General features: G+C 36.5%; 1 protein-coding gene across 1 annotated transcript in view; it reads left to right on the forward strand.

The window, feature by feature from the left end:
- NEBL (nebulette) overlaps positions 1-17,335 on the forward strand; it is a 251,267-nt gene that overhangs the window by 155,553 nt on the left and 78,379 nt on the right. The window contains 6 exon segments of the mRNA XM_072925465.1: positions 3,890-3,933; positions 4,470-4,478; positions 4,480-4,555; positions 5,454-5,561; positions 11,904-12,008; positions 14,152-14,262. Of these exon segments, the coding sequence (XP_072781566.1) occupies positions 3,890-3,933; positions 4,470-4,478; positions 4,480-4,555; positions 5,454-5,561; positions 11,904-12,008; positions 14,152-14,262 (453 nt within the window).

Raw genomic sequence — 17,335 nt, forward strand, 5'->3', positions numbered from 1 at the left:
AAGGGGACCGGGGCTTTGTGACAAGAAAGGGAAATGCCGCAGCAGTCAGCTGGGGTGGATGGAGCAGTTGCAGTGCAGTCAAATGTGGCACCTCAGCTCTGATCCATCAGCTTGCAAAAGGAGCTGTAGGAGGGATAGGTTTTTAGGCTTCTGGTTAAACTGAAAATTTTGAGGGAGTGGAAACATCAGATTCCTTCATTGTTGAGGATTTAATTTCTTGACAAATGAAAAACTAGGAAAATATAGATAGAACTGTGTATCCAATGTAGAAAATAATGTTTCGAGGCTTAAAAAATATTGTGTAAACATAGTAAGCAATTGCAAATATTGGTAGAAAAATGAAGTGGAGGTTTTGGGGTAATTTTAATAGCTTATTTTTGTTTATTGTAGTGTGTTGTTCTTCATCACAGGTAAGGCTATATCTGTATGGCACAGTCCTGTGCCCTGATACATACTATCCCTTCTGAATGAGTTCACTTCTCAGGACAATGAGTTGTGTGGGAGAGTTTATTAACTCAGGTTACATAGCTACTGGTATCTAGATTAGATTGGGTATTATTATATGAAACTAATTGTGTACCATACAGACATCTGAAATACTCTGACATCAAAATCCAGTTAGGCTAGACAATGTCTGAGAGTGTCAGTTTACAAGTCTGTTTCTGTATCTATTAGACATTGAAAATTCATTAGGATTTCTGGAATTCAGAAATCAGAATTCTAACATCTCATTTGTATTTGTCCTTAGAAATATAATTGCTACTCTCTGCTTTACCAAAACATTGAATAAAATAACTTTCATTGAATGAAAATCCTAACTTAGAGCCATGAGGTATTTGCAGGTTCTGAAGTGCTAATGATGAGTGCAGTGGTAATGATCTGACAGATACAAACCCATGGGTAAGTTTTTTCTCTAAATAGAGTAATCTCTTGAATTTCTCTAGTTAGTGTGAATTGGTATTTCATGTTCAGGGAGGCTAAAGCTGGCAGGCTGGGATTCCTTGCATTTTTCTGTTTGTGATTGTGGTGCTGATAGCCTAACTATGAACTTCCTTATGCAGGGCTGCTAGGAACTTCCAGTCTGAGTATTTCTAGAATTGAGAAGTGATTGAATCTCAGCACTTGAAAATGGCTTGTGTGCTTTTTAAAAAGACACCACCATCTGTATTATGTTGAATTAATTGTAGCTATTTTGGTGATGTCTGCGTGTGTCCAGTAAGAGCAGAAAATAACATTTTAATTTCAGGGATGTCTGTGGGTTGATTTTTAACTGACTGGAAACATCATACCCTTACCTCTTATTTTGTTAGGTTTTCAGTCCAGAATTGAAAAGACTATATTAATAATGTATATACATCTCAGTATAGTGCTGTGCAGATTTCCAGCTGAAATACTTTAGTCCTTAATTTGCAGCTTATGTTCATATACCCCATGAGGAGCTCTGCATTTAATAAGTTTGACTTTGTGAGGTTTCTGGTATCTTTACCAGGACAAACTTGGGTTCTGCTGTTCTGTGAAGACTAATCCTTTCAGCCCAGCAGTACATATAGATATTGAGTATATCAGAAGGCTTTTAGGGATGATGCCAAGAAGGTCCAGAGGTATTGCTTGTTCAGGGACACAACTGAGAATCATTGCTGGGTTGTTATGTGTATCAGGGCCAAAATGAGATGAAGCCTTTTAACTTTGCGGGCCAAAAATTCCCAAATGTATTTCTTGAAAGACTGATAAAGGGACAGGGAGATGGTGGGGCTCTGGCCAGATGTGGACTCAACTATGTGTGATCAAAGTGGGAAATCTACCCAGCTGTGCACCTTAACTATTCACACTCTGGCCCAGCTCTTACTTAGGGGGATTTGGGCTCACTTATGTCCCATGTTTCTTCCTCTTCTGCCTCCTCAGCGGATATGTGTTTACATCAAGTACTTGAGTGATGCTCTGTGACAAGAAATAGTACACTGACACATGGAATGATGGCTCTAAGTGTTGGGACACCAAAATGTCTCCTTTCATAGCATAAGCAAAGGTTGTGTATTGCAGGTACAATGCTTCTGTAAACAATATAGGCTAAATTTGAACTAAGTTGTGAAATGTCCTTGTAGGTGTGTGGAAATAGAAATGTGGAGCTACACAGGATTTTATTACAGAATCTGAATTAGTTCATGTTGGGTGCTTCCCTGAAGAATCCATTTGTACACATTTTAAGGTATCTGTAAAGCAATAAGAAATTCTAATTTTGCCATGCCCTGTGTGCATATAAGTATAGTGGATACACAGCTTAGCACTCCATTACAGTGTTTTCTTAAAATTCTGTACAATTGGATTTTGCTTAATCTGTGTTGCTTCATGCCAGAACATAAGATTATGGATCATTACATTATATATAGTGGAAAATGATTAAGAAGGGTCAGTTCGAAGGTTTTGGTAAAATTGCAGGTTTTGTAGGTGAAAAGTAATCTTTACTACAACATAGTTCGGATGTAAAAGCTCATATTTTAACTAGGTCTTTATTCAGATTAAATTTAGTATTTTTGTAGTAATTTTAGAAATATTGGAAATGCGCATGCACATTTGTAATGCCAAACATTCCTGCTGATTCTAGATAATTTATTGCTTCCTATAGAAGTAACTAAAGCTTCTTTCCCATGCCTGGGCACTTGAACAAGGCCAGTTGGACAAGGCCCTGAGCAGTCTGATCAAGTGGGTGGCACCTTGGCCCATGGCAGGGGGGTTGGAACTGGATTATCTTTAAAGTCCCTTCTCTCCCAAGCCTTTCTATGATTCTTCTTGACTTGCAGGCTGCTAATTAAGTCACAGTGCACTTCTAACCCATGCAACTCTTAAATGGTCCTAACAAATTCTTCCCTGGGTTATATCTGGATATATTAAATTTGCAGGATTGCTTTATTGAACAGTGAATGTTTTCTGATAGTATTCAGTGTTTTGAGGAGAGTGAAAAAAGTGGGATAGGTTTCTGTGTCATAGAGTACCTTGCTGCATCTCTTATGTGAATAACTTGTATGGTCAGTTGTGATTTTTTTCCCTTATTCCTTTGTGCATAATATATTTTTCTTTAAGTTGAGTTATAGTATCTGTCTATTGCTTGTATTATGGAATTACATGGTTCACAGGGTATTTGAATGCTTGATTCTGCCTGACCCTGATCATGCAAAAATGAGGAAAAATGAATTGTATCAAAGCTGTTACAGATAGTAGGATAAAAAAGAGTGGAATGGAATAGAATAATTTTGTTGGAAGGGGCTTGCAGTGACTGTGTAGTCCAACTGCCTGATCACTTCACAGCTGACCAAAAGTGATCTTGTGGATTTTGATTATGCAGAAGCCATTGCAGGAAGACCAGAATGAATACATAACTTCTGGTCTGTCCAGCTGCTGAAAAGCCACCAGATATAATGTTAAAAGCATGTTAAAAAGCCAAACACTTCCTTTTTGCCCCAAAACACAAACAGCTTTTTTGTAATTTTGACAGCATGTGCTTTCCAGTGCAAAAAATAGTGGAAGATTTCCCTAGTTCAACAAAGTTCAACAAGCTTGCAGCTACTAATAATTTTCTGTATGTTCTTAAATATTTTTCAATATCTCCACTTAAAAAAAATTAGTAATTGTAGGAAGGAAAAGTGTGGAGTTGTGTTTTGTTAACTGCACTGAAAGCATATAATATTGGCAATATTGTCAGAAAAATCCCAAAGTGAAGCTTTAGTGCTGCATTTCTGTCTGACACTTTTGTAGGTACTCTGTCTCCTTACTGTGTGGTCCTTAAAATCATGTATTAGTCTCTTGTTTAGGAATATATTTGCTGTAGTCATAATCTTCAAAAAAGACCTGTTACTTTGAATACTCATAAGACTAAACCATTTGTTTCCACCAGGATGAAGCATCGTCAACTCCAAAAGCAGTCAACGTATATCACAGGTAATTCTCACTTATACAAACTGGGCTTCTAGGTTTAAATTGGAACTTTAGCAATGCTAAAGGTTCAAACCTGAAATTTAGGAACTTACATTTGAGAGTGGAATGGAAAGTCTTGAAGCTTTCTGTACTATTAATGTATAAAGAGTTCTCTCTTTTGGTTTAGGATGAAAGCAGTTCTGCATTTGTTTTTAATCCTAAATTTTCAAAATTTTAAACTTTAAAACATATGCTGTGTTTTTTTCATCTTTGAAATGTTTCTTTTTCTAAGGAAATATGTGTTCTTAAATAAACTCTGGACATTATGTGTGGGCACACATACTTAAAATTCTTTAAAGAGTTGTTTTTAAGAGCATGCATTCCTTGTATCTTTTTCTGATTGCAAAGCTGCATAGTGGTGAATGACTTTGCTAGATGAATTTCAAAATCATGACCTCTACAAAATGAGAAATGTACAAGATACAGTTCAGAAAGAAAAATTATATTAAAATTCTGGTTTCTCCAATTGGTCTTGTAATACCTTCTTTCTTTTTTTACAGAAGTAAACACTGACACTACACCCATGAACATCAGGATATCTTTCAGTTTCATTGCAGCTGGAGTCAGTGACTTCATACTGAAAAAGGTTGGTTTTTAGACTACAGATCATGACAGTTTGTAACAGTGAAGGAACATAAATGTTTGTGTGAGTAAATAGCCGTGTATACTTGCAGTACAGACTTGTCTGTATCTATGCATGCACAGGTTTAACCTGCAGCTGGCATGATTATGCAAAACATTTAAAGAATTCTATAAGCTTTGTGGAAAAGAAGTAATTCTGAAAAAATATAATAGCACATCTACTGGAAGATGAGAATAGTGTGCTTTTTTAAAACTTGAAGCGTTATTATTGGGACAGTAAAATAAAGTTTTGTGATAGCTGATTTTGGAGTCCCTGATGCCTTGAATCTTACAATTGGGTAGTTTTGCCATAAAGTTCCCCTTTTAATCTGTTAATTTTAATGTTTAATCTGTTAATGTTCCCCTTTTAATCTGTTAATTTTACTAAATTACTTATGTTACAAATTAACTGCATCAGAGTATTTTAATTGTGTTTGTAGTAATTTTAAAAATAGTTGCTGGGGATAGGTCATTTAATTATATTTTATCAGTAAGAAAGCATTATCTCTGCTGTGAGTGGTAGCCAGCAAGGCCATCTGCAGTGCCTTTCAGTTCACTCACTCTGAATTGTTCAGATAAAGACTGTCAAGTGCTGCCTAAATAAGGAAGGAGCCGTGGTAGGGTTAAGTGCAGTGGAGGACACAAATGGAGCATTGATTCCAGGCATGCTGGAGGGTCTGAGCTGTTTCCTGCAGCACTGAACCTTTTAAGAGTTTTCATTGTTTCCTGCAAAATATTAAAATGCGAGTGTCTGCCATTCAGGATCTCAGGGAGGATGAAAATGGGGATTGGGAAGAAGAAAAGGTGAGTTAAACCCCAACAGTTTTGCAAAGTACTTATTTCCTTCTATTTTTCCTCTTTAGGACAATAAACCTGTAATGATTACCTTCCTCTTTCAGATGTTTCTCAAGCCTGTTATTGAGGACAGAAATATGGAACTGGCCCGAAAATGCAGTGAATTAATAAGTGATGTAAGTGATGGCGGCTATTTGCACTCTCATATTTGCATTTCTTCTTTCAAATGCATTTATATTTATGATACATATTTTCTCAAATATGTACAGTTTAGCATGTGCCCATCCAAGGCTCAAATAATAAAAGCCCACAAAATAATAGAAAAGTTCCGATTACTCTAGTACTGTAAATTATCAGCCACAGAAGAATGAGCTTTTCAGAGCTCGTTTAGATGGTTCAAAGCACAGGCCCTAGAAAGGGGTGTTTTAAAATGCGTGTCTAAGGCAGAGGATGTCTGCCAGGAGAACACCTTGGCTGCTTTCATCAGGAAAATGTATTTTTTATGGTTGTAGCCTAATCCTATGCAGTTTAATTGGTTTGAACAAAACTGAGTTCTAGTATACATAGCTGTAAGGAGGGAAGTTAAAAATAAAAGATAAATTTTTAAAGTTTTCTTTTGTTTGTCCTGATAGATGTCCAAAACTGCTCAGCACATTGTTATTGACTATGGTTATAGGACAAATCCACTCAAATGCTAGATTATATTTTAAAAATATTTAGCTTGCTAATTCTTGATTTAGCTACTATAGATTTTTAAAACTGTGGATCAGTTATATAAACATTATTTAAACATCATAAATCAGGTCCCAGACATTTTAAATTGGAGTAGATCTGATTGCTTCAATGTAACAGGATCAGATTTACCTTGATGGAAATTTATTTTTGTTTCTCTCTGGGATAGTGTATCGAGAAAAGTAACTTTGTCCCTTCATGGGCACCTGGGTGTAAGGAATGATATTTCTCCTGTGAGAAAGCTGGCTGGCAGGAGAAGAGACCATTCTGAGGAGAGAATGACTTGCTTCAACAAATGTTCTAAAGAAACCAAAAAATGGTGTCTGGTTCATGTTGCAATATGATATTTAGGTTTGGGTTGTTGATTTAATGGGAATGGAAAATACAGAATCTACATTTTAGGTATAAATTTTCAGGGATTGTGTATCAGAAAAGAATAGTTAACTTAGAAGACCAGTATCTGGAATGTGAAAAGTGTTACAGTGCTGGTTTGAAAGTGTGACTTGACAAGGTCAAAGTTTCCTCTTTCCTCTTGTCCATACACCTCCTACTTCAGTTTTCACAGAAGGAGTGCTGAAAATGGAATATATCCTTAAGAGAAGCTATCAAGATGACTCCTTTATAAACTCAACCTACTTTAGGAAGCAGTAGAGATTAGTAATATTTTTACTGATAGATATATATGTGCTTTCTTTGGGAAAAAAGGGCATATGGTGTGTTAAGTGCCTGTCAATTCTTGTAAAGGCAAAATGAAAATGGACCTGAAGTAGTTATATGACCCAATATATATTTATTGCATTCATGCAGCTTCTTTCTAAACATGGTCACTCTTCTTAAAGGAAAAAACTTCTTGAAAAATGCTGAAGAAATCTTTCTTTAACCGAAAAGGAATTATTACTCTGCTGTATACCCATTAGGAGTAATGTTGGCTGTGGCTCTTAATTAGTGGATAAATGGAGGGGCTGTATTTTCTTGGATTTTCTGCAGGGACTTGAGAGCTAAGGTGAATAGCTAAGTCAAGCCAGGCTTCTACTGCTTATAATGGTTCAGGGATATGGGCATTTGCTGAAAACTTGTGATGCATTTAGCCTGCAAGTGTGTTAGATTTTTCTTGAGATATGTCAGGCATAATGGCAAAGTGTTATTAATGCTTTCAAAGCAAGAACAATATATAATGGTCCAGACCAATAATTTCAAAAAAGAGGCTCTTTGTTTAAAAATAACATCCAGCTTTGGTGCTTTATTCAGCCTCTGATGAAATCAGTAGGTTTTTCTTCATTGGCTTGAATGGAATATGCATAGAATATGAATTTTGTTTCGCAGAATTTTTTGCTATAATGGAATTTCTTATGACCAGTCAAGTCCTTTGTACCTGAGTATAAATTCCTCACCTTGCACATTTCATTGTGGAGACCAATAAATTGCAAGGAGTTTGCATTCTTACTTTCAATTTTTAGACTTGTTGATGTTCAGAACTTCTAATATAGTTCTTCTTCTTTTTAGCATGAACCTTTCCACATATTACTATTTGTTTGGATTTATGATTGGTGTACATTTGTATATTTTATTTGTACTGTGGTTTTACAGTGCTTTCAGTTTGGCCTGCAGATGACCTTGGGGGAGCAGCCTGTGTCCTTGCTGGCCACGAGACTGGGTGTTTGTCCTTTTCTGATGGGGGAGCTGTCAGCACATCTCCTTCGTCAGAATGCAGAGCCGGGAGTGCACATGCCTGAGATACTGGGGTTGTATTATGCTTGCCCTGCATTCTTTGAGGGCTGACTTTAATTTGGCAGTATGGTTTTGAAAAAGTGTTACACTGGCAGTCCTTGGTGAATCTGAGTTGCCAGTCTTGAGCTGTGTGTAGGGGAATCTGTGAAGTGTTTATGTGCTCCCGTTCTTGAGAAAATCCCCAGTTTCATTTGAGGCTGGCAGATGTTTGTTCGGAGGCTGTGATATCCCCTGGATTGTTTCTCTTGACAGTCGTTCCATTTAATCTCCCTCTATTATGAAATTTTATTCCACAGATGTTTTCAAAACTGTCATGTGTGTTTGATTTATATGAATTGCCTTACTCTCCAGGCCTTTTCTCTTCCACATTGAAATCCAGCTCGTCCATTTGCTTGTAGCGTATTTTCATTCTCTTCTTTGTTTTGATTATGTGGTAGGATGTTGTCAGTCCCGTTATAAGCAAAGATGGGAACAATTATAGAAGGTAATTGACCAAACGATCATAATCCTTTTTGGTAGAATGTCAGACACTGCCTTCTGAAGATTCTGCTGAATTGTGGTAATGAGTGGTACCAAAACTTCTTTTCCTCTAAAGGAAAATATAGTACTGCTTGCTATTCATCTGTCCTTGCACAGAGTCCAACTTTGCTTGAGGATGTCTCTGTTGTAAAGAAAAGTCCAAAAATACCTAGAGCCAATAGTGGAAACACTGTGCCAAACTAACGGGATTTTGACTACTTAATTCTGGGTGCAGCTGTTCTCCTGGACTCACCAAAACTAGTCACAGACTCTAACTCAAGAGGACCTTGAGTTTGAAATTCCTGGAGATTATTAATATATTATGTATTTTAATATTAATACTATATGCCTGCCATTTTCTCTTGCTTTACTCTAGATTCCTATGGCCACGGAGAAATGATTCTGCATTAGATGGATCTGTGGTCTGACACAGTCTTTAGTCTTGTAAGAGATTATAAGTTCAGAAATGTAGGTTTGGAAAGTGAATACTTAGTGGAAGGAAGTTGCCTTTTGTTCTAGCAGAAAAGCTAGATAAGAAGGTTCAGGCATTCTTGTTGTTTTTCTAAACAAAAATTTCAGATATGACAGTTCCACGGTGGAGCTTGGCAGGATGACTGTTCACATGGTTACACCATTGATGTTAAGATTATTAAAAATAGCTTTTGTGTATATTCATATTAAAGTTGGATGAGCATGTGTTCCTGAATGAAAGGAATGGTGACTGCTTGGATTATGCTGTTTCCATTGGAGTCTTTCCTTTAGCCCACAGTTTCCCTTCTGTTTTTCCCCCTGAAAAAGGCTGGTGAAACAGGCCATGGGTGAGATGAATTTTCTTGGTGAATCAGGAAGCTTTGGCTTAAAGATTGGATGCCTTTGTTTTATAAAGTTGATCTTACCATATAATATCCATTAAGAAAAAAAGTGCAGCTTGAAACTTGATGTTTTGATGGTTGTCTAGGAATTTTAATCCACTTTACTGGATAGTTGTGCTGTGGTCAGAGTTAGTTTTATGATGAGTCAGGAAGAAGAAAAGGATCTGGAGAGAACTGTGAAAAATTGGGTCTTTAGTGAGCTATTGAGCTTCAGAAGTATATTGAAAGAGCAGTTGCTCCAGGCCATCATTTGCAAATATTTCCTATTTGTTTTTTCACAAGGCTTACCAGGTCTGCTCAACCTAAACAGCGTATTTTGTGGTGAGGGGTAAGCCACTTGCAGGCAAAATTTCCTATTCAATATTTAAGACATCTGAATTTTTAATTACATACTTTGAAGAGGAATATTAACTTCTCTGCATGTTCATTCCATTCATTCATTGTGTTCGATCATAGTCAAGCTTTTGAACATCTTCCTTGCGTCATTTACACTAAATATGTTTTATAACTGCAGGTGTCATGACTTCATTATAGTTGTCCTGTTTCATTTCCATCTTTCTGATTCCAAGCAATGTGGACAATACTGTAGCAGAATGGAGTTTGTTGGATTGGAATTTGATCAGACATTTTTTAATATGTTCTCTCGAAATTTTGTATTTGAGTCTGTATGCATTTTGTGGCTTCTTTGGGTACTGTAACAAATGTGAATAATAAAGGATTAAGGAGGTGGCATTAGTCATTTATTGCTTTCAATTCTTTTGAAAGCATGGCTTCTACAGCAGAACAGTTTTGTTTCTTCTAGTCATGTTCTGTCATTCCCCCCAATTAAGAGCTACCTTAGGAAGCTTTTGTTTGATTCTTGAATGTAATTATTGTTCTGCAATTAAAATGGATATAATTATGATCAGCTTTCAGATGTCTGTGGATGATTTATCTAAGTTGTGAGCAGCAAGACTCTGTCTCCTCTGCCAGAGTCACAGCTTTACAGGAGTTTCTACTGGGAATGCCATCAAACTCACCCAGTAGACAGCTCTGTAAACTTCCAATGCATGTGTGCAGGTTGGACAGTAAGTGGCTGCTCATATTTATAATAAAAATGACTTCTTTTGTCTGTTGCTCTGTGATTACTTGGGAGTATGATGTCACACACAGGTTACATGAGCCATTGGCTTTGTGAATGAAGTCATGACACAGTAATGTTACACCCATTGTTCACCAGAAGGTTTTCTTTGAGAACAGACTAATCCACAAAAGCAGATGATATGATTTGGAAGTGATGTGTAGATTCGTCCAGTAGTCCAAATCTGAATGAGCTCTATATCAAACAAAATTGTTTCCTGTGTGAGGATAAAGTAGTTGTGAATTTGAGGTGACTTTGGCATTATCTAATCCATTTTCAATAGACACAAACTTTGCCTTAAAAAGCACAGGAGCTGATTCTGTGTAAGCTGCCATCCTTCTCATAAGTTTTCCAAGCCCCTGTAGAGGAGTGTACACTAGAACTTGTGATATCCATTAAGGATTCAGAGAAAGAGGATATTAAGGCTGCATAGTTCTGTAATGCTCAGATGCAGATCATATTGCTTCTGTCAGTGCTTGTCAGCAAGTCTAGTGTGCATAAATTCGAGCTGCTGTTAGGCAGAATGTGAAAATGAGGTTAGAGAAATGGTAGCAGATAATAACCATGAAAGCTTAGTACTAAATAATTCAATTTGCATTGATCTAAACAATTCTCTGTACAAAGAAAGAAATGTAACTGAAAACATCTAAGGCTATCCATGCAAAGTGTCTGTCATTAAAACTTAGTCCATCTCAATATAATTCACCATCTTTCTTCATGCAGTTTGTATATAATGAATGTTCCTATATGTTAACCATGTCCATAGCTTTTATCCTTCTTGCAGTCTCACTAAAAAAACAATAACTCTAACTTTAGTAGCACTCGTGATTATTTTACCTGCCCATGTGATTATTATACCTTGCCTCATTGTAAGAAAAAGGTTGGTTGCTTAAAAAAAAAGGTGTTTTTTTTTTTTTTTTTTTTTTTTTCCCCAGATATGTCATAGTGTTCTGGTGGCTTTTTTTTTTCATGGTTTCCTATGTGCATACTATTTAAAAAAATGCCTCAATTTAAAATTTGCTTGGTCTTAAAGAAATTCTGTAATTACTTGAAGTCATGACTCTTGGGTGCTTTGTAGGCAATAGTTTGGCAGTGGCCTCCTGAATTTATTAATGTAATTCTTGGATTCATAAAGGGGCATTTGATGATGTTATACAGATTCTGTGCTTGCTAGGTCTGTGTTAGAAGTTAAACAATTTTTATCTTTGAGGTCAAGGATTAAGGAGATCAATTATTCAATTCTTCTTTCTTTAGAGATACTACAACAGTCATGAAAATGTGCTCTAGATGTAGAGAAATCCTGTCTTTTTCATCTGTATTATTGAAGAGTTCTGTGACTTTTACATAGCCCTGGTAATGTGCGTGAGAACTCGTAGCTTCCCTTTTTGGTTTAATTTGATCCAGCCGGAGGTATTTGCAAGCCGTCCCAGTACAGTATCCATGAATAAAATAAAGTAGAAATTAAAAAAAAACCCCAAAAGCCAATGTTTGCTTTTCTGTGTGTGTGTTTTTAAGAACAATTAAACTTCTTTTTCTCCTCTTTGTAGATACACTATAAAGAAGAGTTCAAAAAATCTAAAGGCAAGTGCATATTTGTACCTGACACCCCGCAGCTAAAACATGTGAAAAGCCTTGGTGCTTTTATTTCTGAGGTAAGATCTAAAAGGCTGAAAAATTTTCCTGGCTTCTTATCCTTCCTAAAAACTCTTTCAGTTGAGTACTGTGATTTTTAGCAGGGGAAAGATGGCTTATTTCAAATAATAATTCTGTTTAAAACTGAAGTGAATTCAAAAGCTGTAATTAGTGTATACTGCAATGTGAATAATAATAATAATTTTGAATTACATGACACTTTTATTTTGGGATTTGAAGATAGTTTATTAATGGTTCTGAGCAAGTCCTAGCTATCCCATTTTATGTGTGGATAAACTGAGGAATAGGAAGGGAATGTTACTTTTTCTGCAGTGATGAGGTTTGCAAATTACACCTGTGCAAAATTTCCCTGCTGTGGAGATTTCACAGCCTGATATCAAACAGAAGGAGACAAGGAAAATGTTTCCATATTATCATCCCTGTCCTCCTTCAGCAGCCATCAGGTCAGTGCCATCTGTGGGTTGCCTGACTACTTGCATATCTGTCTGTCTATCTATCTGTCTGTCTATCTATCTATCTATCTATCTATCTATCTATCTATCTATCTATCTATCTATCATCTCTGCATATCTCTGCACACACACACATGCAACTGTGGTGGCAAAGAAAGATCAGCAGCTTCCAAAGTGTCAGAGCAGCATTTACTGTCAGCTCTTCATGTCCCAGGTACAAGGTGCTGTAGAATTGCATCTCTGATTGTTTTCCATAGGTAAGAACAGCAGCAGAAGTTTCACCTGAGAGACAGCAGCTTTGTTTAGGATTCACTAGTTCTGAGTGATTTTTCTGTTTCTATGGCCCTTGAAAAATAAAAATTTTGGTGCCTCATTTTTTTGCCACTTTTATGATTATAATAAAAAAATCCCAGTATCGCTGTCTGAGGTTACATAACTTATATACACTAAATTCTCTTTCTGATATACATCAATTTGCTGTGTAGCTTTCAATATAAATGCATCTAATGAACGCTTTTATTGTATTTATCTTCCTGTTTTCTGAGGAATGGCATGTCCCAAGGGAAGTAAATCTGATGTAATTGCACTTTATAAGAGACAGACTATTGTAGTCTACAGAAATGCATAGAGAGTGTTTATCTAATCTGTCGGATTCCAGAGAATCTGCTGCTAATCATTAATCAAAGATTTAGAGATATAAAAATATTGTAAATTTTATTTGTAAAATATTGTAAATATATTGATATTAGCACACTTTTGAGCACTCTGCCTGTTTATTGCAGCATTACCTGAAGGCGTGATGGATGGTTTATCTTGTAAATTACTGACCTCTAGTGTCCCATCACCTGTATTTGCAAATCTTGGACACGGATATTCTTAACAGCATATCCACTGCAGTGAAAAAGAGCCCTGTGTTTTGGGGAACGGAATCAAATGTTACAGCAAATTATTGATATGTATACATATAATCCATTTGGGTAATTAGCCTCTAATGAAGAACTGTGTATTTCACAGTAAATAAGTGACATTAGACAGTTTAATTGAGCATATTTTTTGGTATTTATGATTACTTTCACAGCAGTTTTATGTTTTATGAACTTGGAAGACTTAGATCTGAAGCAAAAGCCTCACATATTTTGAGGTATTGTTCTGGTGAGGTATTGTTCTGGTATCTTCTGTAAAACCCCTTTGTGAGGATCTGCCAGTACTGAATGTTGGAGGAAACACAGGATAGATAAAACGTAATTTAAAAATGAGACTGTAATATGAACAGATGAAACAGAAATTATGGCAGACAGGCAAACTTCAGTGTTCCTCCCCTTTCTAGCTACATTTAATTGCTGCTACTTATTAGTTGCTCACATTGTTCAGGACTCTGGAAAAGAGAAAGAAGAACAGTAATTTTTAGATTTGGAAATGATCTGAGAAAGGATAGAAGAAACTACCTTGCTTATTTTATTTTGTATTTCCACTAAAATTATTGAATTGAATTAGTAGATATTTTGCATTGCATTGTGAAGTAGGCACATCCCTATAAAGTATTATTCAAAGATGTTTTTGCTAGAAAGTTAGTGGCAGTTAATGAAATTTTTCCAGTTCTGGTCTATGCCATTTTACTTACTAGGAAAAATAAGTACTATGTTTACTGTATCTTCATTTTTGCATTTTATGTCACCTTTTTCACCTCTAGGTGAAATATAAAGGAGCTGCTAAGAAAGACCTTTCCAACTCTCTCTATCAGCAGATGCCAGCCACAATTGACAGTGTATTTGCGAAAGAATTGATGCACCTTCAGAGCAAGGTAAGACTTTAGAGTTGCAAAAATGATTTTTAGATTAATTGTGTGTCAGAATAAGTACACTTTAAACAAAATACCTGAATGGACACTTGATTGTCTACTTGATTTATTTGGATGAGCTTATCATCCAGAGTTTATCACCGTAACTTCTTAAATTCAAAAACGACTAATTTTTAAAATGTTGGCTATTTTACTTAGGTTTATTAAATATACATTTAAAAGTTGGTAGTGAATTCATTGATCCAGTGAAATCCGTGAGTGCAATAAGGAATTATTGAATTCAGTGACATTACATGGTCCTTATAGAATGGGTGACTCTTATATAACTTTTCCCAGTTGGATGTTGTATTAGCTATATAAAATATTTGATGCTGAAGGCAAAATAAAAGAAAACTGCTTTAATGACTTCTAAAGGCACTTAGTGGGAGCAGTAAATGTATTTCTGATGATCTGCATACTACTACTTACAACAAATTATATACCATTAAAATATGAAATCAAATGTATTGAATATAGTGTAAAGCTAGTAAACAACCAGTAAAATAGTAAATTCCGGTTCAGTTGCCTTCAAGGACTCAAAAATATAAGACCTTAAGAGTAGGCAGGTGACCCTTCGCTTCCACTGACCTCAGTGGAATTGTGAGTGTTAAGTATATGTAATATGAATGAGGTTACAGATTTTCATTGTTACTAATGAGAATTACATTGGATAGATGGTCATGGCTTTCCATCCACCAAGCATTTCCATGGTTTTCTTGTTTTTGCTTTCTTAAAGATATCTTAAAGATATCAACTACATATAGTTTAAAATAGCCAGCGGGTGAAAGGAACACGCTTCTAAATCCATAATATTGATTGTATCTCAATATGCATTCTTCTAATGCAGTGACACTTTTTCAGACAAAGGAAAATATTAATAAAAAAAGAATGGACTAAAATTTCAGGACAGCTTGTGGAGAAATGTTTTGATATAAAACATATTTGATTATGTTAATTGAGACTATATTAAGCAAATACAATAACACATTTTAGTTTTCAGAATTTGAAAAGGAACATATATACACAAGTTAAAGCACCACAGTAGCTGAAATCACATTAATGTGACATTTCATTATAAAGTGAGTGATTAGAGGAATTATAGTAAAAACAAATTGGGAATTAAACTTGTATAACATTTTTGAGCTATTAGCTTGATTTATAAAACATTAGTTAACTATTTTGCCACAGATTTACTCCCAAATTCATTCCAAATTATTTAATTAACATTGGTGACATGGCAGAAAAGATAAATAACTGAAACTAAAAATGAAACCATTGGTTCATCAAAAAACCCTTTCAAGGAAAAGACTGACATTTTTATTTGGTAGTTTTTGAAGGCTTTCTTCAATCATCCTACAGTTCTAGAGAAAAAAATATGCATATAGTGTGAGTTATATTTAAGCAGAAATTTTTCCCACAAAATTCATACCAGCCCCTTAGGAGTAGATGCATTATAAATCATAATATACCATAAAACTTAAAGATACGCTGACACATTTTTCCAACTTGTGGTTTACTGCTGCAATGGACCTGAATTTAATGCTACTTTGAGAGAGCTCTCAGGGGATTTTCTAGTGAAAAATCTTCTCCACAGTATTCAAATCTAATCCATATTGTGCCTATCACTGCAGTACCTAAGTAGCTAATACAAGGAATTTAGATTTCATCTGGGTCAGGATGTGGCAGAGCGGGTTTCTGCTGCATCTGTCTAGCTGGGATTGTGAATTTACAGGTCATCATTTCAGGAGGAGACTACAGATATTCCATAGGAAGGAGAGCGAACAGCACCAGCTGGCCATTGCTCCAGCTCTTCTCCAAAAGGGTGCTGCTGCAAACACAGAATTGCAGTTTGTTCTGAGTTGTAGTAACCTGATTTTAAAATAGGTGCCGATTTCCCGAGAGGTGGAAAATACAAGTATGTGTCCTCCCTGCCTACATTAGAACAAATTTACACCTTTGGCTCCCTTTTCGTGCTTCTTGGATGCAATTCTGGACCGGAATGCTTTTGTGGGCAGGTCAAGCAGGACTCTCCTTGCTCTGTGGTGCCATGTTCTTGGCAGCGCCCGCAGCCTCGTATGCCAAGCAGGGGCACTGGGACTAGAGGGTCATGGTGGGGAAGAAAGAGAGCCCCTGACTTTCCCCAGAGCTGGCTGCTGGCACAGACTGGGTGCCTCTGGCAGAGGATCTCCTTTTTCCTCAAATGTGCTCTCCCCTGATGCAAAGTTTGCTCCTATAATGGTGCTGCTGTGCTGCTGCTGCCCAGCAGCTCTGTCTTCAGCCTACCTAGAGCCCACCCAGTTTAATAATTGGATACACAGATTGAAATCACACACTTCATTTGGGAGCTTGGAGGCAGCTAGGAGGAATTTCCCATTTTTCTCAAGGAGTTACACCCTACCTTACAGCTGCCCTCCACTGTCCTCTCCAGAGCCAACAGGCTGCCACAGTGCCACCGACCAGGTTGGCATTCCTTAACTCCTGTGGCAATTGTCAGTGATTTCAGTGAAGCCAGGATCTCCTCCTTCAGGGGTCCTGCCATGCAGTGTCAGCACTGACAGAAGGATCTTGCTGGGAGTGTAGCACCCTGACACATTTGGTTCTCTTCCTGTGGAGCCTCTTCCCCACATTGTCTGTACTGAATCATACTCAGTTCTCTCTTCGAGATACTCAGGAAAGCCTGAATACAAGACTTCCTGCTGGCTTTTGCATGAAACCCATGTTTGCTCTTTTATGTTTTATGTAGAACTGGCATGAAGAAAGAAATAAATACCCATAGTGAATACATCTATCCAAGATAGGCAAAAAAAAAAAAAAAAATTCCAATGCTGTTTCTGGGAAAAAATGTTTCAGGAAAATGAAAAAGAATTTTCACAGCCACACATACTTGGGTGGCTTTTATAATTTAAATTTTTTCTCTCTTCACAGAAAATTTGACTTTGGCCTTCTAAATGCCTTTCTTTAGAGTGAGAAACCAGATTTATTCTCTCTCTCATTTTTGTCCTAGTTGTCCCCAGGGTAAGCGAAAAAGAGAAGTCCC

Source organism: Taeniopygia guttata, chromosome 2, assembly GCF_048771995.1.
Source record: "Taeniopygia guttata chromosome 2, bTaeGut7.mat, whole genome shotgun sequence".
In the NCBI taxonomy this organism is placed as follows: Eukaryota; Metazoa; Chordata; class Aves; order Passeriformes; family Estrildidae; genus Taeniopygia; species Taeniopygia guttata.